This window comes from Trachurus trachurus (assembly GCF_905171665.1).
Source record: "Trachurus trachurus genome assembly, chromosome: 14".
Classification (NCBI taxonomy): Eukaryota; Metazoa; Chordata; class Actinopteri; order Carangiformes; family Carangidae; genus Trachurus; species Trachurus trachurus.
The window spans coordinates 17,338,206-17,361,217 of record NC_139903.1 but is presented as its reverse complement, the minus strand read 5'-3'; the positions used below and the strand labels follow the sequence as shown (position 1 = coordinate 17,361,217).

Below are 23,012 nucleotides of genomic sequence, written 5' to 3'. Positions count from 1 at the left end.
CTCACGTCGCTATGGCTTTTATCTGAGTTCATCATCTTCCTCATGTGCTGTTCCCCTGGCTGCGCTGTCCGACCTGGGTCTCTGTGTCCGTTGCGCCATAGCGCTTCAGCACCATTCAAGTCATCCCGAACGGGTTCCGGACACGGAGACCCAGATCCGACAGTGCAATTTGTCCCACCGGCAGGCAGAGGATGAGGTCGGCTTCACTCCCGTCAGTCTTCACAGACAGTCCACAAAGTTGGAAGAGTTTTGTTTGTTTGTTTGTTTGTTTTGACCCGGCCGGCTTTTAATTGTTCGTATAGATAACTGAATACCGGCTATTAGGCTATTTAAGGAAAAATAACTTATTTTTTGAAGAAGTTGAAATGAGCAACCATGTTTTTGTTAAAATGCATTTAATCTTCAGTGTGAACTATTGAATAAAACAAAAAGACAATAGACTAAAAAGGCAACCCTATAAAAATGCAATAAACTGTTGCTTATATAGAATAAAGACGTGAACAAAGATTATAAAAATGCAATACACCTTTGGTATATAAAATAAAGACTTGAACAAAGATTATAAAAATGCAAGGTAACACTTTATTTTAAGGGGTCCTTGTTCCTGTGTATCTACCTAATTAATTATTACCTATGTAACCGTAGGCTATGTAATAACATGTACTTACATTGTAAATACATAGTGTATTTTGGTGTACTTACAGGTCCTTGTTACACTTGTAATAAGAAATGCCAAAGTGGCCTCTCTCTTTGCACACTAATCGCTCCTAATTAATAATACGGCAGGAAATATCAATAACAACGTAGGCTTACCTTTGAAAACGGCCCGCAAACTATCAATAGACCCTCGTTTTCCTTCTCCCAGTATTATTCCTTTTCTCTTAGTGTTTGTTTTTCCTGCTTTTCTCCTGACGTGCGCCCAGTTGCGTAACCTGATGATTGACGTCTGTCAATCACTTTCCTCCTCTTTCCTTTTTTTCCTCGGGTTAAAATGCCTCCAAACAGGCGATCTATGAGTACGTCCCAACTTCACAGAGAAATAAAACACAGCGAGAGCACAACTAAAATGTGATATTATTGGCAGCTTATTTACAGATTGTAATAATGGAGGAGACAGCTGTCTGTCTGCTGCTCCAGCAGCGCAGCACCGACAGGATCAGCACCTGTAGACGTCTGTCTGTCCGCAAGTCTCGTCCTTTCCTTGTCCGTGGTGCTGAAATAACGCGGAGCACTTTGCTCTCATTACTTTTGTTGCCAATTTAAATTCAGAATATTGTTAAAGCCTGTAGTTTGTCTGAAAATGTAGGCTACATAATGATTTTGCTTTTTGATGAAAACCAACTTCAGTCCTCGTTTTTTCTGCGAAGTCCTGGTTTCTTGCCCTGATAGTGATTTTAACACTTAATGTGTTGCGCGTACCTGGGATGCATGGATAGTGCGTTACTGCGTCCTTTCAGGGTTTAAAGCATCAGCGACACATGGGCACATAGCTGGCAAATAATTTTGTTTAACAGGGTAGGGCCTCATATGAAATATTGAAACGGGCCCCCAGATGTCTAAGGCCGCCACTGCACGTAGGCCTATTTGATTGACAGAGGAGGTCCCGGATCCACTCGGCGAGGTGCCGGATCTTGTTCCGGCAGGATCCGGCACAAATTAAGCCCTGCATGTAGTCAAAGCCAACATTAATATGTATAATTTGTCTGTGTCACTGTTGTCCAAGAACTACGATAAACATCAATAAGCCACTCTGTTGTACGTTGTGACATACTGTATTTATTCATCACCATGAAGACACACACACTAGTTTATTTTTGAGTCAGTGGCATGTTCTTCGTCCTGCTGCCAAATACTAGAACACTAAATGTGCACTTGAGTATTTACTTTTTGTTGCTTCACAAAGGGTAGAGGATGGGAGGTGGTCCATAGTGGGGGCTACAGTCAGTCAGTTAATGTGGTCATTAACCCTTTACAATGAAGTGACAAGTAACAGCAACACTTTATAATAAGGACACACTATTAAGCATTAGTTAAGCACTGAATTCATCATTTATAACACATGGATACACATAAGTATGTAGTTTATGAACACAGTTATAAATGTTTTACTCATCATTGATAAACGCTAACTGTATTTATAAACCACATACTAATGAGTAGGCCTATGTGTTATAAATGAATCAATAAGCATTAGTTAAGCATTAATAAATACTGAATTCTTCATTTATAATGCATGAATACTCATTAGTATGTGGTTTATAAATACAGTTAGTGCTTATCAATGATGAGTAAAACATTAATAACTGTGTTCATAAACTACATACTTATGTGTATCCATGTGTTATAAATGAAGAATTCAGTATTTATTCATGCTTAACTAATGCTTAATAGTGTGTACTTATTATAAAGTGTTACCCAAGTAACATCAAAGTGCCATATATTCACAGTTGCTTTCTTTTTTGAGTTGAGAGTCTTCATACCCCTCCCCACCCCCAAGAGCAGCCTGGGGCTCGGCCCACGTGTGCAGGCCTTCACACCGGCCCCATCCAGAGCCTCTCATTCAAGTCAACAGCTTTACCCACAGACTGAGCTGGCCCAAGACAACCCACTGAGCTATTCAGCTGAAAGTGTTGATCAGAGATTTCTCTGACTCTCACTCATACTTTGCACAGACAGGTTGACAACTCTTTCATGTCAGTGGTCAGAGTGAGATGATAATGTGACTGTTTAGTTCTGAAACAGATTTACAGCCACGAGGAATCTGCCTAGGTGTTTAGTGGCAGGTAAGGTATATGATATATGGTAACACAAGACAGTGATACTATGTAATATATTATACGCATGTTGAATAATTAAGTCAGAAAGATTAGACTACTGGGGGGTTTTGTGGGCCCTAGTGGGCTGTGGGCCCCTAGAATTGTCATCACCTTTCTCCCTTACGGCCCTGTGAGTCAGCATTGTGGTTGCCCGTCATCAGAAGCTCTACATTCATACACTTTTCTCTTGTTTTAAGCCACATCTTTCAGTTTGAATCATTGATCTATTTGAGAGGACTGATAATAGTAAATTCAGCTGATGGTAACAACTCGCTCAGCATCTGGTTCAAAAGTTAGTTTTGAAAACATCAAAACAATGGTCAGAGGCAGCCACAGTTCCTAAGCATCATCAAAACACTTCACACATATACTTTAAATGTGAAACTGCTTTATTCGATGGTTTTAACATTTCCTTAATGAATGACACTAAAGGAAAACAAACCAAGAGAAACACCAACACCATTTTGTTACTGCCTTGATGGAGAAAGTCCAAGCAGTAGAAGTTACATACTGTACCTTTAAATCATCTAGTAGAGCTGAAATAGTAATCACCAAATTTATTAAAAAGTATTCATTGGATTTCATTGAACTTAACAGAAAATATCACAATATACTATAACAGAGTAGCATTGTGGATGTTTTTTTTTTCTTTTCTTTTTCCTTTTACAAAATGTGTCATTTATTTTCCACATGTCACCTTTATGAACAAACAAACAAAAAAAATCCATCTTGTGTGGTGATGAATTTGAAATAAGTGACACTCAGGAGTGTTTGCCATTTAGTTGACATTCTCTCCATTACACAGCAGTTTGACGATTACATCTTACCAGCACCGCTCAGGCTTCATGAAGACCACATGCCATTCTCTCAAATTTCAGGTTTTGTAGGTCCTGTGGTGGACCTGGATAAAGACTTCAATGCCATTTAAAAACATGTCACTTTCTCTACAGGCTATGTTTCTAACCTTAAAAGCAACTGCTATTTGAGTCTCGGTTTACTTGGATATGATCAACAGGCAGTAATGACATTGTAAAGCCCAAGAAAATGGTTTTGAGATGACTCCCAAACTCCAGGCAGGAAGTTGCCACCAGAAGAGGTATACAGTAGGACAGTATGACCTCCCACTTGCTTCATCGAGGAGTTTAAATTGATGGGCTTTCAGGTGAACCTGTGGTTGGAGCAGGTAGGGGACTTAGGGGACGGGGTAAGAGAAGCGGTGTATTTAGGGTAACCAGTGTAGCACGGTGGGTTGTCCAGTTCAGATGATGGAGATCCAATACTGTTGCTGGACGAGTCATCCATGGAGGGATCCTGCAAAACAAAAAATACCCTTAGCCAATATACATCCTCCGCTATACAAAGTTCATTAACAGTATCTAAAGATTCCTATATTCCCTGACATAAACTTTCATCAGCCTCTCATAATCTCAGTAGTCATTTACCTGCAACAACATGCTAGGTTGACACTCATGTCGAATATTAAGAAACTTGTTGTTCTTAAGAATCTAATAAAATTAGAGCGGTGATGAGAGAGAGTTACCTTTTGCTGCAGGATGTAAAGCGAAGTTACCGCATGTACTCCATTATGTTCTTTCGTTTTTGGATGAACATCATCTGTGGCAAAGAACAAAACATTGGACAATCTATCAAACAAATCGTCTGATTTCTTGACGTTAGATCACGTATTAGATGAAGTTTAACAATACCATACCTCTGGTACTGATTGGTGAGTGATGAGAGTGGTCTTTAAACCTGGATAGTGGCTTTCTTGGTGGATGTCTTGACCTAACAAAGACTAAACGTTATCAACGCATTTCTAAAATGACCTTTGTTAAACCCGTCTTTTACAACAATAGTTATTCTTACTTTTTGGTGGGTGTCCAGCAGGCACATATTGTTACCAACGTGATGAGGAGGAAGATACCGCCAGTGGAAAGAATGATATAAAGGGAACTTCTTCCTGGTAGGATTCAAGGTTACACATAGCAAGTCAATATCAACAATGGACAGAACAACATGGAACCATAAAGTAGTAAAGTTAAACATTCACAACATTGGTTCACATAATGTCTCTATGCCTACTACTGAATGGGTGACATTTTGTGCATATTCATGCATGTGGTTTGGCATTATTCAAGTGATCGTCAGATGGTAGTCCTTTGTCCATGTAAGTAACATGAAAACTGAAATTTGATATTAAATATTTAGACATGTGGTTTAGGTGTAGAAACACTTCTGTATGGATTAGGCTACTTCTGTGGTGAACTGTAGTTAAAGTGTCTAGCATGATGGGTTTAGTTGAATCACATACTGTAGACTGTCAGTCTGATCGGTAGGCTCGACATGTTGCCCACAGGATTCTCCACTGCGCAGCTGTAGATGTCATCGTCTACCATCAGCACCCGTGTGATGGTCAACAACTTCTGGTCCGGTGACAGCACGAATCTCGTTTCATTGGTCTGAGGCTTCCCGCCTTTAAACCACCTGTATGAAGTCCTGGTTCCGTTGTCGTGGGAACAGTTGAGGACGACGTTTTCACTAAGCTCCAGTACAGATGTTGACTCCATGTCGATGTAGGGCCTGGATATAGGCTCTGGGTGTAGGTAACAGTAAATACAACAGTTTTCAGACACAAATAGACAAGAAAAAAAAGGTACAATTTCCATTCTGTTATCTGTGTGTTTGCTACGGTGATCTCTAAGTCTAGTTTACAACAAACCAACAAAAATCATTTCAGAAGAAAACATTTCACAAATGATTCGGTGCAGCAGAAACAAGCTGGTACTTCTTACTAATATTATTACAGATACACAGCAGCATTTGTGAACTGAGTTATGTTCCTGTGCACCTGAGGTGTCTTAGCCTACCTATCGCTCCTCAAGAATTCAATAAAATTGTTAAGTTATTAATAACTAGGCCTATACAGAGGTAATACTCTTTGGGAAATGTGTGATATTTGTATGAGGGAGACATGGATACATTAATTCCTACAGTAGGCAGAGGGCCTTTTTTAACAGGGGTTTGTTTCTCTGCAGTTTAGCGGGAAGAAAGCTCTCTTTAACACAGACTGGCTCCTGTGGCATGTTATTTCCCCCTCCTACTCCTCGCCAGGATACAGGTGACCTTCTCTTAGGCTGCTATGTGGGTGATACCATTCTTACACTATGACATACACAGCTGAAGGGGGTGTTTTCTACTAACCCACTTTGATTGCAACTGGCAGTAAAAGATTTCTCTCTCATGGAGAGGTTGGAGATTAGCATGAGCCACAAGAGGTTATGTGGTTTTGGTGTCTAGAGGCTGGTTAACATGGTCAACTGTGTGGGCATTACAAATGCAAAACAAAGCTCCACAAGACATTTGCCACCATCCCAGGTCCCTCATGAGCAGTGTGGTCTTCATTAACTGGATTGCCTTGTTCTAACATCTACATAACAAGCAAATAAGATTTGGAGGAATTAACTAGTTTTAATTTTTATTTAGTTTTAGTCTTAGTCTCTCTTTCCTCCTAATAACTGAAAAACAAAAACTGAGCCTCTGAGTGCAGCCAGCTCCTTCCTGCTCCCCACTGACTCCAATGCAGAGATTCTCTGAGAGAAGCAGGAGGCACCCCTGTTTTCAACTCGCAAGTGTTTCCAAAATATTTACTCTCGAGATACCAAATCATATCAAGGCTTTTGGGAAGTCCTCTGGATGCTCGCGGTCTGCTTCTTTCTCTGATAGGAGCTTTTGTCACAACAAGCCCAAAGCAGCAAATCGCCCTCTTTCTTGACATTTCTGTCTGCCTCGGCCGTTTATTATCGTGGCAAACCCCCCCAAATGGCTGTGGCAATCTCTGAGCCTCAGGCCAGAGCCACTGCTGTGGTCAATTCGTTAATTATGGACTCCTCTGATCTGCAGTTAATCAACTCCTGAACCCTATCTCCCATACATTTATATGAAGTCTCTGTGAAAGACAACCACACACAAGTTTGAGTTACGTTTTACATTTCTGTCACTGTCTTAGTCTTACTATAATAACCTTGCTGCCAAAAGAGTAATGGGTTCTCAGGGAGCCACAGGAGCCAGACTTTGCAATTTCAACAGCCCATTAGTGAAGAGAACATGTTTCACCTCTGGAGTCAAGTCAACAATCATCACACTTGGGGTTTGAGTTGGACTTAATCCTAATGTGATCATACCCTGAGATACAATACAACTTGTCCTCCTACCATCCACAGTGAGTGTGATGCTGCCCTCTCCTGTGAAGGTATCGTCTGTGATGGAGATCTCCACGTCATAAGTTCCTTCATCAGAGAATCTGAGGTTGTGGAGAAGCAGAGTCCCATTCTCGAACACCAGGATTCGGTCACGATACTCGGGCCTCAGGGTGCCAATGATGTCAGTTCCTATCGACTGGACGACGGTGACGGCCTTTTCCCTCTGGAGCTGCCACTTGATGACCGGCAGGTCGAGGCTGAAACTAGTGTAGCTGACCGAAAGAAGGGCCTCTCCTCCTACTATACCTTTGATCAAAGTGTTGGGGATGGTCATATTCACTGCTAACACCTCACCTGGAGAGAAACATGGCAGATTTTCTTTCCTCATATCAACACAATTGCAACATAACTCCTACAAATTAAATAACACCACGTAGTATTTCCTCATCAAGTATTTCCTCATCCTCATCAAGTATTTCCTCATCAACCTCCTGCATCACTCCTTCAAAGGCAGAACAATAACTTAGGAATCAGGATTAAAAAAATACAGCAATTGTGCAACATGTCATTCCTCTATGAATGTTCAGTCCATGTGAAAACTATTTTATTATGTTGGTGGATTCATTTGTGTTGCTATTGGCACTGTATTGCATTGTGCAGTGTAATGTAATGTAATGTAATACAAGTCAGCAGGCCCGATAGGGACAGTACTCTGTCTAATGCAATAACCATATAAACAATAATTATTGAAATTCCTTCCACATGCAGGCCAGATGTAAATAGTCCACATTCTCTTTCACATTTACAGTGAGTGTTTTTCTTTGTTTACAATGACAGTGAATGATACAGTGGTTTACTGAAGGCTAGTGTGGGCATCACACCCCATCACAGCTGTGTACTGGAGCCAGTTTGCATGGCAGATCCACATTGCTATGGTAACAGCTGTCAGTCCTTGGGATGGGCGAGCATGAGCCAACAAAAGTGAGGATTGTTTGTTCAAATTTCCTTCTTGGCAGTTCATGAAAAGAGCACTGGGAGCAATTCAGATGCCATGCTAGCCTTGCAGAAACAGAGCAGCTCAGTGCCTCTGGTGCTAGCCACAACAATGGCAGGACAGGGATGAGACACAGCCACAGTTGAAAATAACTCAACATCTGAAAACACCCGTTCTTGTAGGCACAATTACTGTATTACTTACAAAGGGTGGACTCAAGACTGTAAGCACCCACATAGTCTGATGCAATCAAATACCCCAACAACAAATACTACCTTTGTGATGCCTCTAATGCTCTGCACAGCACTGTCAATGTTTGCTCTGATGCTGTAATTGAGGGTAACATTGAATATGTAACAGTGTCATGCGAAACAATGCAGTTACAGCAAACATCTGGTCATATCACATTATTTCGAAGCCTGTGCTTTATGATGTAAATAACTTTTAGATTACCTGCCAACTGACTCTGATGTTGGCAATGTCTTGCACGGCTATGATCATAGAGGATGAACTGTCCCACAATACTGTATTTATAGCCAACATGTAGTTAATTCCGAAATTATAGCTGCAAGTTATTTTTTTATTATTATTCCCAGAAACAAAAATACAAATTTAACAGTAAAGATTTATCCTTAATCTGTGGTTAAATATATGTCACATTGCTATTTGTATTCTTACACAAACCTCCAGAGACATTTCATTAACATTCAAGTGAACCATCAAACCGTTCTGAGTCAAACTCTGTGCTCTAACATCAGATGGATAAACATCCATACAAATCCATAGGCCTTCCCTATAAAAGCTGTAAACCTTAATGTAATTCTAAATTTGAAAACTTGACCTACCTGAATTGAAGAAACCAAGAGAGGTAAACAAAAAAATCTGGGAAACTATTTTGGCTTTAGAAGCACCTTCTTTCTCTGCCTTCATCTTGGGTCTCAAGCTTTGTTTTCCTCCCAGACAACCAGCATAGTCTGTGTCTCTGGGCAGGACGGGGCACACAGTTCGTCATTCAGTCTCTGTAGGGACTGAGTACATGCTGTTCTCGAAAGCTGCTGCAGAAACCGGACAAAAGTGCATGTGTCTCTGGATGTCCGATTGTATGTTTACGCATGCTTTATGTGTTTACTGCAATGGTTTTTAATATTTTAATAAACAATACAACTATGAGCTGCAGTGATGGTAATTTAAATACAACTTGTTTGTCGTATCTAGTGGAGATAAACAAGCTTTGATATTTTGTATGCACAAATTGCTATCTTTGCCCACTCTTTTTGTTGTCCAGAATGTGGTGAAGATGTAAGTCCCATGCTGAAGAAAAGGTACATTGAAATAGAATAGTGTGATCACACTCTTGGCACAACATTTGACCATGTTGGCATTTTTATTTGTCAAGGTCAAAGTATGGTATCTAAAATACATTTTTTCTAGGCATTATGAATTTCTGTCATTTCCTAAAAGCCAAAAATGTCAATCTGCTGCTAGCAGTAGGTTTCATCCTCTGGGGAGCATCAATGTTTGTAAAAACCTGTCATGTTAATCCTAATTTCAAGTCTATAAACATACACATAAACATAGACCAAATAATTTAAAGAATAGGAAACAAAATGAATGTATTTGTCAACAACTATAACTATGACTTGCAAGCATTCATCCATGAATTCTGCTGCACAATGAATCACAGTATTAAAAAAAAAAGAGATAAACAGCTTAGTTCTGCTACAATGTTTGTCTGACTGAAATCAAGACTCCAAAGTTGGTTCCATCATATGTTCATATATTGAAATATGTTAAGAACGGTAATTTATGTTTTTAAACATCACATAGGCCTACATCACTGCAGCATGCATCTTTATATCTTAACATTATGCTAAACTTCTACAAAGCGGAAATGGAATTTGTTTTCTCCTCTGAGTGACGCCTCCTCACCAGTATAGACGATCTTTGTTACAAACATGGCTGCGCGCAGCGACCATTGGCTCTAATCATGACAGCGACGCTGAAGTCAGCTTCCCATTCGACATTTAAGGGGAAACTTAAGGGAAACGTAACTTGCAGCTGAGCGACTGATCATTTCTGATGCTCCACATTTTTTACAAAAGTAAGCTTTAATATTTGGCCAGCACCTATGATAGCTAATTAGCCAGTGGCAACTGTATTTGCAATATGCGGCAAATTTCAATGTAAACAGAGACAGCAAAAAAAAAAAAAAAAAGCATTATTCAAGCTTATCAATAATGATGTTTTACACGCCATGTGTGATGTGTGAATGTGGAGGGAACTATAAAAAGGACATACACTTAAAGTTGTGATGATCACTGCAGTATTTTACTAGCCTATGGATGTGGAAAGGTATTAAACTGTTGCAAAAAACAATATATTTTTTCATTATTAATTTTTCCAATCTTACAAATTGTGTCAAAGTTTCTCAAATGTACACAACACTCCTCCACAGCTGAGGTGCACTTTTAAGTTTCCCTTAACTTCCCCTTTAACCTTGCCTTAACGGAAGCTACGAATCGGAAGCGAACTTCGTGGATGTCAGTGAACATGTGAATGTCACACTGTTTTAATCCACCACCTGAATCTGTCCATTCCTGATATTGATCATTGATTATTGGAAGGAGCCATCCACACTGCATGTAGCGGGGCTGTGGCTTCACTCAGGCCGGACAGATCAGAGCTGAGGCTCGGACTCAGAGGTTTAATTCATCAGCTGCTCCCGTCTCATGTTAGCATTTTAGCTTCAGCCTGAATCACGATGGATCCAGACGGACAGCTGAGAAACGTGAGTGAGATTATCAATAACACACAGAGACACGTTAATGGGAAATATAAGTGAATATAACTTTGTGTGAACGTGTCTCTTGCAGCTGCGGGATTTCCTCATGGTTTACAACCGCATGACTGAGATCTGCTTCCAGCGATGCACCAGCAACTTCAACTACAGAAACCTCACCATGGACGAGGTAAAGTCAGCTGTACATGTGGACTCGGTTTATATGTGTAGACAGCTGCAGCTTTGATTGTAATGGTCTTATCCTGTTGTGTCTGAGTGACCACCTTTAATTAACCTGCTCCATTTCTCCTGATACCGGTATGTTACATGGCCAAAAGTATATGGACACTCTTGACTGTTTACCTATATAGGAAACTAGGGCTGTGTTTTGGCAGTACAATCCTGTTATGATATATTGATATACTGGGATACTGTTACCCATTCTTACAAAACTCTCAAAGTTTAAAGAACATACAGTGTTATATGCTTATATGCACAGACAAATACAGTTTATTTTTATGCATTCAGACTCAACATTTGCACCTGTATTTGTATTTCACAGTTCCTATAGCATCTTACATCATTGCAAATACCATGTCAATATCATGTATTGATCAAATATTGATGCAGGGCTTCAAATAATCGATATTGTATGATGTTTATATTGTATCAAGATCTCCTTAAACTCCTCTAAGAGAATCATGAAGATGTCTCTCCAAAACATTTTGCATGTTTATGCTGCTCAGTCCCTGCTTTTCTGGAAAGATTTCCCTAAAGAGTTTGGGACCTGTTTGCAGGGGTTTTATCCTGTTCAGCCATGAGAACATTAGCGAGGTCAGGCACTGGTATTAGGTGATGACACCGCTCAAAGGTGTTGGATGTGTTTGAGGTATGCTGCAGCATTGTGCATGGAGAGGAATATTTCCCTGATTGCAATAAAGGCTCCAAACCTCAGAATAAAAACGCCGACCATATATTACCATCATACGTCTACGTCCTTTTATAAACAGCATATGACGAACACATGATGTAGTAGTTCCTGCCTCATCACCTCTGATCTCTGGTGCCTGTTCAGGATCGCTGTGTGGACAGCTGTGCAGGGAAACTGATCCGGTCCAATCACCGCCTGATGGGCACCTATGTGCAGCTGATGCCCCGCATGGTGCAGCGCCGGATGGAGGAGATGGAGAGCAAGGCCAAGGCAGCAGAGGCAGCTGCTTCTGCATCTACAGAGGCGGCTCCAGGCCCCATCACCACCACCTCTGCATCCCCACAGCTGCTGACCCCTGTAGCGACTGATGTGGGACCAGAGGCTCACAGCTCAGTCTTACAACCGGCAGGATTAGATATTCCAGTTGGAATAGACGCGGCTGCCACAGGCGTCCACTTATCGGCAGCTACGCCACTCACACCTGCAACTGAAACGCTAAATGCTCCAGTTCTTAATAAAGCTGGCGATGGACCGTCTTTTTCATCAGGCTTTGTACAGCCACCTGAGTCAGGGAGCTCAGCGCCTGTGTTTGCGCCGTCCAATCCAACCTCTTTATCAGAAGATGCGCTGGTGTCAACAGCAGCTGCAGCTACGGTGTCGGGGAGCCTGTCAGGCCAAGGTAGAGCCCCAGAGGTTCCCCCTGTATCAGGCCAGTAGTGAGGCCCGGTCTGGGTCTGTCTCAGCTGGACGGACTGTTGTGAGTCCCAAACATAATGATGAAATGAATAGTTGACTAATAGATTGACATACATGATGAAGTTGTCGCATGACCTACAGGCTGTTTTCATTGTGTAATTAAAAATCTTTTAGTTTTTTTTTAATTTGTTTGACACAAAATAACATCATGAAGACCTCACTTTAACCTGTGATGAGCAAAAACCGACATCTCTGTTGTTTTGTGATGAGTGGCTGTAACAAGAATGAATTTGTAATTTTGTCTACGTGTGTCTGTCCAGTGGTGTTAATGCTGACAGCTCTACAGTGACCAGTCTACAGTTTGCACCCTTGGATTGAGGAGACTTAACACATTTGGACTTTCAAAGCCTGGACGGCTCAGTCTGATGATTGTTGGTGATAATCATCAATAAACAAGGAAGTGTCCAATACTTTTGTTATGTTTTCTTAATTGTAAATGCTCCAGTGACGAAATGCTTTACTTATTATTTGCAGAGATCTCATGCCATCCTGCTGCCGGATGCCCTAACGCAGCAGTGGACTGGGGCGTGTGCCACAAGCTCTCACTGCTGTGGGTGTAAATCCAGTTCATGACCTTTGTCACATATCATCACCTCTCTCCTCCCATCATTTCCTGTCTACATGTTATGTTCTCCAGTCCAGCAGCAGAGCCATGCAAAGAGATCAGTGTTCCCAGTCGCTTTATTCCTCGACCACAGGCTTTGAGATGTGACAGCTCTGTGCTGTAGAAGAAATTTAGTCTCATTTGGATAAAACACGACCATGGATAGTTAAATTCATTTGGATGATATGGTCACGCTATAGTTGAGATATTTAGCCAGCCTGTTGTTGTAGAGTCACGGCCAATGAGATACAAGTTTAAGAATCACTGGTATTTAGTGAAATGTAAAGAAAACCATTCATAACAATCTTATATAAAACCAGTTATACTTTAATGTACAGAAACGGCAAATAACTTTAGAGGTCGTAAATTCTCCTGATACCATGGTCACATTGCTTAACTGCAAGGGATCTTTCAACAAAGATGTTTTTGTTATGTATTTGTGTTGTATAAATATCTTATTTTACTCTCAAACCATCAGTATCAGGCTGAAAAATGTAGTATCAGCCAGACTCTGATTAAAATGATCAAGACCTTTACCACAGTGTTATTAACAACGTCACTACTGGCTCAGTTTAATCAACATTCAGTAACATCCTCTGGAGGGAAAAGGCTCTGTAATCAACACTGGTAAACATGCAGAGTGACCAATAAAAAAAAATCCTTGTTTTATTTTTCAGCTCCTAAAAGCTGCCAATCAGCACACACAGGTGATATTTACAGAAGGCATTTGGTAACCAGGCAGCAGGAAATACACAGGTGTAAATAATCACAACAATGAAGGAAAGACACCTAAAGAACACAGGTGTCGTTAATGTTATAAGCAGCACCTGTGCTTTTCTAACTATTGAAACCCAGCACGTTCAATAATTCTTAGTTTTATTAGTCAAACTAAATTTATGTAAATGTAAAAGGAGAAAATAAAGAAGGAAAATGCTATGTGATTCACTGGATTTTTATATTGGCATTTTAATATCAGAATCAGAATACTTTACAATTAAAAATAAAATTATACTAATGATATAATCCCCATATTCAAAATATCAAAAAAAGAAAAGAAAAAAGAAACACACCGTCGATAATAAATAATATCTTCATATTCAAGTATTCAAACATTTACATGCCTTACTAGTCAGTTCAATACGAGTAATTAGTAAAAGCAATAACCCAGAGCCACCTCACCTGTCCCACCTTTGTTTTCCTCGGCTCCATATTTCCACCCTCGGGTGTAGCAGCGCTGCATTTCCTCCAGCAGGCGGCGCCGCCCCGCCGCAGCCCCAGAGCCAGTAGCGGCTCCTCCGACGTTTCTCACCAGTAGCTGCCGACATCAGCGCCGAGGAGCGGGGCGTGGACTCGGACTCGACCATTCCCTGCCCTTAAAATTTGAGTAGACGGTCGATTTTCAGGGGGGAAAAGGGAAGAAAAAAGAAACTTGACAAGAACCCGATCGATTCGCACCAGGTAAGAGCTTTGATCAAGATTGTGTTTGTTGAATAGTTTGGTTTCTCTTGTGCCGGTGGAGGGTTTGAGGTGGATGTCCAACTTCACTTTGACTTTTTAACAATAGATCTCAAAGTGATCCAACAGGCCAGCCCATCCGATCCCACGGAGGAAGATAGAGCCTCGGGAAATGAAAAACAACAACAACATACAGCTGTTTAAATACTTGGATTCAGCTAAATTCACTGTGGAAACTAATCAGTCTAAAACCCAAAAGACTGGACTAAAGGGAGAATGAGTGTTTAGGAATATAGTCTTTAAATGTACAGACAGGGTTGGATAGTGGATAGTGCTCTTTTCACTACACATTCATTTCACTTTAACTTAATACAAGTCAACCAGACAGTAAAGTCTGTTTACCTGCTTGTATCAGATGTGGGTATCACATACACTTTAATAGGAGTTTTCTGTTGAACACCTTTTGCAGGCTTCATGCTTGAGAGAGACTGAAAGAGCAAAGCGTCAAGAGACAAAGTTATGGATGACATCTTCACACAGTGTCGGGAAGGCAACTCTGTGGCTGTTCGCCTGTGGTTGGACAACACAGAGAATGACCTCAACCTGGGGTAAGAGGATATATCTGCACACAAACACACAAAACTTGGAAGATGACGGCATCACAAATGACCATAATGTGCAATAATAACACAACAAGAACAGTGTCTTATGATTGGAGCAGACTTTAAAAAGCAGACGTACCACATTTGGTATGGTAGGTGAGTGATTCTGTGTGTGTGTGTGTGTGTGTGTGTGTGCATACAAAGCAATCCTTGGCACATTAGAGGTGGTCAAATAGTTTCCATATTGTGCTCTCCCTGCTACTCCACATACTGCTGAACATCACCCAGCTTTAGTAATTCCAGTCCAGTTTGTACTTTTTCCCATTTTCTCTTGGATTTCTTCCCTCATGATGTCATCTCTAAAAAAGTGTGTGTGCGTGTGTATTGTGGGAGGTTGTGCCATGACGTAAAAGACTCAGACAACAGAATACGATCTAAAACGCATCCCACACTGGATTGAAAAGCACAGTCAACCTTTAAATTAAAGCGCTGAAACCATTTGTTAGATTGACAAAAAACTAATCAATAGCACATCTGAGAGTCGGATGATTGTTTTTAATTGAATAACTGGGGTTTCATATAGAAAAAAAAACAACCACTTTCAAGATATCACTGTTTTCTGGGAACACCAGAAGAGATTTTTACACAATTTGTGACATATTATACAATAAAAAACAAAGCAAGAAGCAATTATGTGAATTCTTAATGGCCACGAGTTGCATTCCTATTAGATATACAGAGCACTTCTGCCTGTTTACACAATTTCCTTGCTAGAGAGAAGCTAGAAGACCTCACTGCTAAAGACCTTTGTTATCTCATTCTTGGGCCAGGCCATATATGTGCAGTTTGTTGACGTTGACTTTGAGGGCTGCAGTGCTGTGAGCCAACCACGCAACAGCCAAGGCCATTTCCTCTCTTCAACTCCATACAGGGCCAGGCCCTCGCTGACAGAGCTTCTCAGGCAGCTCGCTGCAGTCCCACATAAACATCTGAGAGAGCGCTCATTATGCTGGAGGCCCCGCTCTGGCTGTTACTCTGAGGAGGCTGGAGTGTGTGTGTGTGTGTGTGTATGAAGAAGCAGCCTTCAGTGTGTTATGTGTTGAGTGTTGCACATTTGGAAAGTATGTTGCTAACTAGGAATTAACATTTCAGATCTCTCCTGGGAGAAAGTGACACAGGAAGACGGTTGAAGAAAAAAAGAGGAGGAGAGGGAATGTGTGGCTGAGGATTCCTCTGTGTATTTTCTACTCTGTCATTCCTGAGTTTTTTTTTTTCCCCTGTTACTTTTTATAGCACACAGGGTTGCTCAGACTATGAACTATCTGTCGTCAGCTCTGGATCAGAATTGACAGAGAATGTGACTTACTGCTGTTTCACTTCGGTGTGAGTCAATGCTGCAGCTATTTCCTACAGCCTGCTTGGGTTTGATTGTTAAATGTAGTGTAACAGTTTGTGGCTTTGCAGGGAGTTGTGAGAAGGACTCAATTGGGTGAAGCTGGTCAGTCACATGTAGGTGATAGTTTGGCTCCTCGCCGCGGTGCTGTGTTCACTGTCTGTCAGTGTGTGTCCATCTCTGAATATGTTAGCAGGCATTCCAGCGTGCACAGACGTATTTACCGCTGGGCCGGGCATCAGAGGGGTAAAAGGCTGCAGGCAGGGCAGAGGAAGCATGTGCTTAAGTCTAAATAAAGATTTGTAGGTTGTGGATGTGAGAACCGGTGTGACTGTGTGTCAGAGAAAGAACGGGACACAGATAGTATTTTGTCAGCTGATATATGCTCAGGGTTGTTACGGGAGCCCACCAGAGCCCACACACACACACACACACACACACACACACACACACACACACGTAAAAGCAGCAAAGTATGCCCTTCCTTCTAAATATTGCTGTTTTACTAAGACAAACTGGACTTTAAAGTCAAGCCTTAAAGGGATAGTTCAACATTTTGGCAGATTGGCCCATTGCCATAATCCCTATAGTCATAGCAGTAGGTTTGTTACCTTTAATTGTCGGTGCAAGCTATTTTTAGAACGGCCGAGCAGAGCCGTGAGCTGCTCAGAGCTAAGCTACGGAGGCTCATGGGATTTCTTGGTTTCCCTCATCAAACTCATCAAATACACAATCCAAACACTCCAAAACACTCTGGTGGACAAGTTGTGACCTGCACATTCACCACGCTATGAGATAATAATAGAACGTTACCAGACAGTTGTTTTAGAGGTAAATACAGAGACTGCTTGCTGAAAAACTGTCCCTGAAGGCAACGCGCATCAGCAGTTTTGCATGAATTTACCTCTAAAACAGCTCTGTCTGGTAACGTTCTGTTATTATCTCATAGCGTGGTGAATGTGCAGGTCACAGCTTGTCCACCAGAGCGTTTTGGAGTTGTTGGGTTGTGTATTTGATGAGTTTGATGAGGGAAACCAAGAAATCCCATTAGCTTCCGTAGCGTAGCTCTGAGCAGCTCGTCGCTCTGCTCCGCCGTTCTAAAAATAGCTTGCACCGACAATTAAAGGTAACAAACCTACTGCTATGACTATAGGGATTATGGCAATGGGCCAATTTGACAAAATGTTGAACTATCCCTTTAACATTCCCTGAGCTAATTATTTAAAGCGTTCTCCGTCTTTCCTCTTCTCCCTCTGTATCTTCTGTTGTAGTGACGACCACGGCTTCAGCCCCCTCCACTGGGCATGCAGGGAAGGGAGGAGCGGCGTCGTTGACATGCTCATCATGAGAGGCGCTCGCATCAACGTGATGAACCGTGGAGACGACACCCCATTACATCTCGCCTCCAGTCATGGACACAGAGACATCGTTGCTAAGGTAAACACAGGCATACGTACATACATATAAGGGCCTTTGACTGTGGCTTAGATATAACAAATAGACAGACTTCTTCCATCTTACGCTGGGCTGTGATTAAGATCAATTCTGGGGAAGTTTTTTTCAAATAAAAAAATGGCCAAATGAAGAATCACATAAAACCTGAACTGAGCTGTGTTTACCCAAACAAAAACATTTGTCTTCACTCACTTATATGGACGTTGTATTTTGAAAACTCAACAAGAGTGTGACAGGAAAAAGAAAAATCGCTGCAGTCTCTTTATAACAATGTTAGAAAACCACAAATTATCCTGTTTTTTGTTGTTGGATGTTACTGGTGCAGGTGGTGTCACTGATTATGATGTCACCATGACATTGGTCTTAGATCTGAGTTACCCAGGGCACAACATGTCTTATGTTCTTGGCTTAAAACTAGTCAAACTTTAGTTCTGATGAACCAAAAACACTCCAGCCAAGTCTGAGATATCTTTATCTAAACCTTTTATCTAAGCTTTTATTTAAAACTGGACTGTGCGTGTATTGTTCATGGATAGCTGCTTTGTTGTTCAGTTTTCTGACTGCATTAACTTGCGAATTGCAGCTGATTCAGTGCAAAGCAGACCCCAATACAGTCAACGAGCATGGAAACACACCGCTCCACTACGCCTGCTTCTGGGGTCAAGACGAAGTGGCAGAGGTGCGTTCAAATACTCAAACAGAAACAGAAACTCTACCTTCTTTTTGCCCAGCCCCTCTTGTGGAGCTAAAGCAGCGACTACAGTGCTTTTGATTAACGCCTGTTTTTTTTTAGGACCTGGTGGCCAGTGGTGCCCAGGTGTGTATGTGTAACAGGTATGGACAGACACCTCTGGATAAGGCCAAGCCTCACCTAAGACAAATCCTTCAAGGTCAGAGGTCATTCGTAGGCACTTTAACACATTAGGAGGTTATTACTATGAAAGAAGAAAATCGTTTTCACTGCACTGATGCTTCTTTTTCGATATGTTTTAGAAAAGGCAGAGAAAATGGGTCAGAGTATGACCAAAGTTCCCTATAAGGAAACTTTCTGGAAGGGCACCATGCGAACACGACCTCGTGAGTAGCAGCTATTCAATAACAAATATAACAAAATAAATCAGCATCACAAAATTTTTTACATTTTTTTTCATGTTTTTGCTCTTACAGGTAATGGGACCCTCAACAAGCAGGCTGGTATTGATTACAAGCAGCTTTCACTCCTGGCAAAGATCAATGAAAACCAGTCTGGAGAGGTCAGTTGTTGCTGTCTTTGTTTCCTGCTTGGTGAACACTCAGCTGCCCTGTTGTTTACCAGACAGTGACCGTGTGCTCTGTCCACAGTTATGGCAGGGTCGGTGGCAGGGGGATGAGATCGTTGTGAAGGTGTTGCAGGTGAGAGACTGGACCACCAGGAAGAGCAGAGACTTCAACGAAGAGCATCCAAAACTAAGGTTGGTTAAAGCCGTGATATGAGGAATCAATTCGGGAGCATCACTCCGTCACATGCTGTCAATCTGCTCATTTGCATAAACTGAAGCTGATGACATCTGGCTCTGCTGCTCCTCACTCTTCACATCTGGGTAAACAATGCTAATGTGAGGCTGGGTGTGATTGATTGGTGGTGAATGAGGTCAGTGGTTTACACAGGACTTCGGATCTTGTGCAATGAGCAGAGGATTTCTTTTTATCGTTAGAGGTCGGAGGAACGGAGGGGGGGTGGTTGGTGCTGCAGTGAAGTATTTGTTGGCCTTCCTTCCTGTGTCATGTGTTCGGCTCTACAGTGTGAAAAAAAAACGACTCCCACAAGCCTCCTTCTGTTTGTAAACACAAAGTCCGCTATGGCATGAAATTAAGTTAAAAAAAGAGCCTTAGTTTAAATCCTGTGTGTCGTTACTGCATCGGCCCGTGGTGATGTTCTTGCGTCAGTTTGTGTGTTGAGTTTTCACTGGTAAAATATTTTCCCAAAAGGCAAAGAGTTGCACCTTTTCCATTGTTGACACATGCACAGACAATTGCAAGAGAGGATTGTTGGTGAGCTCACACCAACATGTTTGAACAGGTTTAGCAGAACCCGAAGAAGGAGCGCTTCCGGATCCTTATTGATATAATTACAGCTGTGTGATGTACATGGATCACAGGCGTCAACGGAGAAGTAGCCAACTGTATTAGCTTATTACCGAGTCTGACCAAGCTTTAACAGGTCACGTGCCTCAAACCCTTATAGAGTGAGAAGAAAACTCAAAACATAACCTTAAATAGATCAGGAATGAGAGAAACTTCTGAGATGGCCAAGTCAAGAAAAAAAAAAGATCCCCCACCAGGAAGGCTGAGTGTGCAATAGTGAGGACTTGGCAGTGTGATTCTGTGTTGGCTTCAGTTCTTGCCCTCTTATGGGAATTGATGCCAACACTGAAGTACTAAAAAATTCAGAGGCAACATAAAATCTGACATGGTTGGCAAAAATGAAAAACAAAGTACTGCTCATCTTCAGTTTCAATGGATGCAGATGATCCAAACGTGGTGTAAAAACAATGCAGATCCGCTAAGAGTTTATTTATATAATTTATATATGCAATTGCAGAGAAGGACATTTCTTATCTTAAGGTTTTTTTTGCTTCCTCAGAGCTCTGGACTGGTCTATCCCTTATCAGCTGAGAAACACTTGTGTTCTTGCTCTGTGTGTCATGTCTCTGTCATGTCTCTGTGTGTCTCTGCAGGATCTTTTCTCATCCAAATATTCTGCCTGTCCTCGGAGCCTGTCAGTCGCCTCCATCCCCTCACCCCATCATCATCACCCACTACATGCCCTATGGATCCCTCTACAACATCCTCCACCAGGGCACCAGTAAGTTATTAAAAGCAGCATGGCTGTAAAGATTGCTACTGTAGATGGAGGTAGTGTTGTGGTCAAGACCACCCAACCCAGGCCAAGACTGAGTCAAGACCAAAACCAGAGCATACGAAGACCAGGACAAGACCAAGACTTTGTGGGGGTCCAGACCGAGTCAAGACCAAGACCTGGGGGAGGGGAGGAGACCAAGTCCAACACCTAGACCAAACCAATGCAGGACCATTACTGTATTCAGTACCAGTACATTATTCCTCAGCTAAAAAGAAAAGACAATTTAACATATACTATCTATACTATATTTAATTGAAACAAAGTTTAGTTTGAACAGAATAACACTCCCACTTTTGACCCTGGTGCAACCAAGTTTTTCCAGATGGTTACACAAGTTTATACTTTTGTAGAACAATTTTAATTATCTTAAGCTGATTGAATTACATTACATTACATAAACCAAAATGAGCAAGTGACGGAGAGAGAGACATTTGCGGTTAAAAGAATAAAGAAGTCACTGCAGCTGTGGTCTTGACTGGTCTTGAGAAAAAAAAATCCCGAGTCCAGCTCAACCGACAAGACAGAGTGAAAATGTAGTCGATTCTGAGACAAGACCAAGACCAAGACCTTGAAAATGTGGTCCCCAAGACCGGTCTGGAGTACCACAACACTAGATGGAAGACATCATGCAACTATCTTATCTTTTGTCTTCCTCTGTCTTCCTCAGCCCTGGTGGTCGACCAGAACCAAGCAGTGAAGTTTGCATTGGACATCGCCAGCGGCATGGCGTTCCTCCACACCTTAGAGCCAATGGTTTCACGGCTTTCCCTCAACAGTAAACACGTCATGGTGAGTACCGTCTCTGACCACCTAAAGATCTTACTCTGTTACCCCCTCTGTGATGGCACACTATTAAGCCAATGTGCTGGATTTGCAGATTGATGAGGACATGACAGCCAGAATAAGTATGGCAGATGCAAAGTTCTCCTTCCAGTGTCCTGGTCGTATGTACTCTCCAGCATGGATGGCCCCGGAAGGTAGTTATTCCTTTTTCTTTCTTTTTTTTCCCCATTTTTCTCTCCTCGTTCCCACCTCCGTCCTGCTCCCATAATTCCTTATTAAACCTCATGAGTCATACTGCACTGTATAATTTAGTTGCTCTTCAGTGGTAGTCGTGCTGTTCATCTGGTGCGTTGCCCCAAGTTACCGAATAAAAACAAACCCTGTGAGTTATTCCGTTATATTTTATGGTTGTCTCCTTGTTTTTGAAGCTCTTCAGAAGAGGCCTGAAGACATCAACAGGAGGTCTGCTGACATGTGGAGCTTTGCTGTGTTGCTATGGGAGCTGGTTACCAGGGAGGTCCCATTCGCTGACCTCTCGCACATGGAGATTGGCATGAAGGTAAGTGAAGCGTTCATGCAACCACAGGATTTTGCTCCATGTATTTCCTTGGGGGAAAAAAAAAAAGCTTAAAAAAGAAATTTTAAAGACGATCCTGGATATTAACTGTGACTTTGCTTCTCTCCTCCCACCTCCTCCTGTTTCCCAGGTGGCTCTCGAGGGTCTCCGGCCCACCATCCCTCCAGGGATTTCACCTCATATCTGTAAGCTAATGAGGCTCTGCATGAACGAAGACCCGGCCAAGAGACCCAAGTTTGACATGATCGTCCCAATCCTGGAGAAAATGCAAGACAAGTGAATGCATCGGCAACAACTTGTACACTCCTGTTGTTCTGTTGTTTTTTTTTTTAAATCATCAAACCACTTATTATTTTCACTTCAATCATGTATCTGCTAAGCTGCTGTAAATAATGTCAGAGACCACTTTTAGCCACACGATCCAAACAATAAGTATTATATTGCGTTTCTTGTATAATTTAAATTTGAGGTATAAATGTTCCTTAGCCTTTGCTGCTCTTTTATTATAGCTTAACCGAAATACTGGCAATGTTTTCAGTCCAGTGTGGATTATATTCAGTGATGAGTTGCTCAGAAACTGATCCAAAGAAATGTGTATAGAAACACTGCTTTTATACACATGAAAAATGCAAATGCAATAAATGTTTTATATTTATGACAAAACTTTGTCCTCTTTTATTTTAATTTTATTTTAAGACATGTTGTTTGTAATTTTAAGAAAACCACAGCCAGCTCATTGGAAAGTTCTGGCTTTCTTCAGTGGATG

The 23,012-nt window shown here is 41.6% G+C and overlaps 3 protein-coding genes across 3 annotated transcripts; 2 read left to right on the top strand and 1 right to left on the bottom strand.

The window, feature by feature from the left end:
- Window positions 1-3,974: 3,974 nt before the first annotated feature.
- hepacamb (hepatic and glial cell adhesion molecule b) lies at window positions 3,975-8,957 on the bottom strand (the record flags this gene model as incomplete). Its single annotated transcript, XM_083987060.1, has 7 exons — window positions 8,855-8,957; window positions 7,028-7,369; window positions 5,128-5,409; window positions 4,683-4,776; window positions 4,528-4,601; window positions 4,357-4,430; window positions 3,975-4,127 (listed from the first exon to the last, which is right to left on the bottom strand). The coding sequence occupies exons 1-7, from the start codon at window positions 8,937-8,939 to the stop codon at window positions 3,975-3,977; spliced, it is 1,104 nt and encodes a 367-aa protein (XP_083843186.1). The 5' UTR covers window positions 8,940-8,957.
- A 1,587-nt stretch (window positions 8,958-10,544) lies between these two features.
- On the top strand, window positions 10,545-12,825 carry timm10b (translocase of inner mitochondrial membrane 10 homolog B (yeast)). Its single transcript, XM_083985913.1, has 3 exons — window positions 10,545-10,797; window positions 10,883-10,978; window positions 11,864-12,825. The coding sequence occupies exons 1-3, from the start codon at window positions 10,771-10,773 to the stop codon at window positions 12,434-12,436; spliced, it is 696 nt and encodes a 231-aa protein (XP_083842039.1). The 5' UTR covers window positions 10,545-10,770; the 3' UTR covers window positions 12,437-12,825.
- Window positions 12,826-14,397: 1,572 nt separating this feature from the next.
- ilk (integrin-linked kinase) lies at window positions 14,398-22,843 on the top strand. The gene is made up of 13 exons (XM_083985907.1): window positions 14,398-14,537; window positions 15,004-15,142; window positions 17,801-17,966; window positions 18,568-18,663; window positions 18,778-18,874; window positions 18,978-19,061; window positions 19,152-19,237; window positions 19,326-19,435; window positions 20,702-20,829; window positions 21,554-21,675; window positions 21,764-21,863; window positions 22,098-22,228; window positions 22,377-22,843. Exons 2-13 carry the CDS (start codon window positions 15,054-15,056, stop codon window positions 22,524-22,526), a joined length of 1,359 nt encoding a protein of 452 aa, XP_083842033.1. The 5' UTR covers window positions 14,398-14,537; window positions 15,004-15,053; the 3' UTR covers window positions 22,527-22,843.
- The last annotated feature ends 169 nt before the right edge of the window (window positions 22,844-23,012 follow it).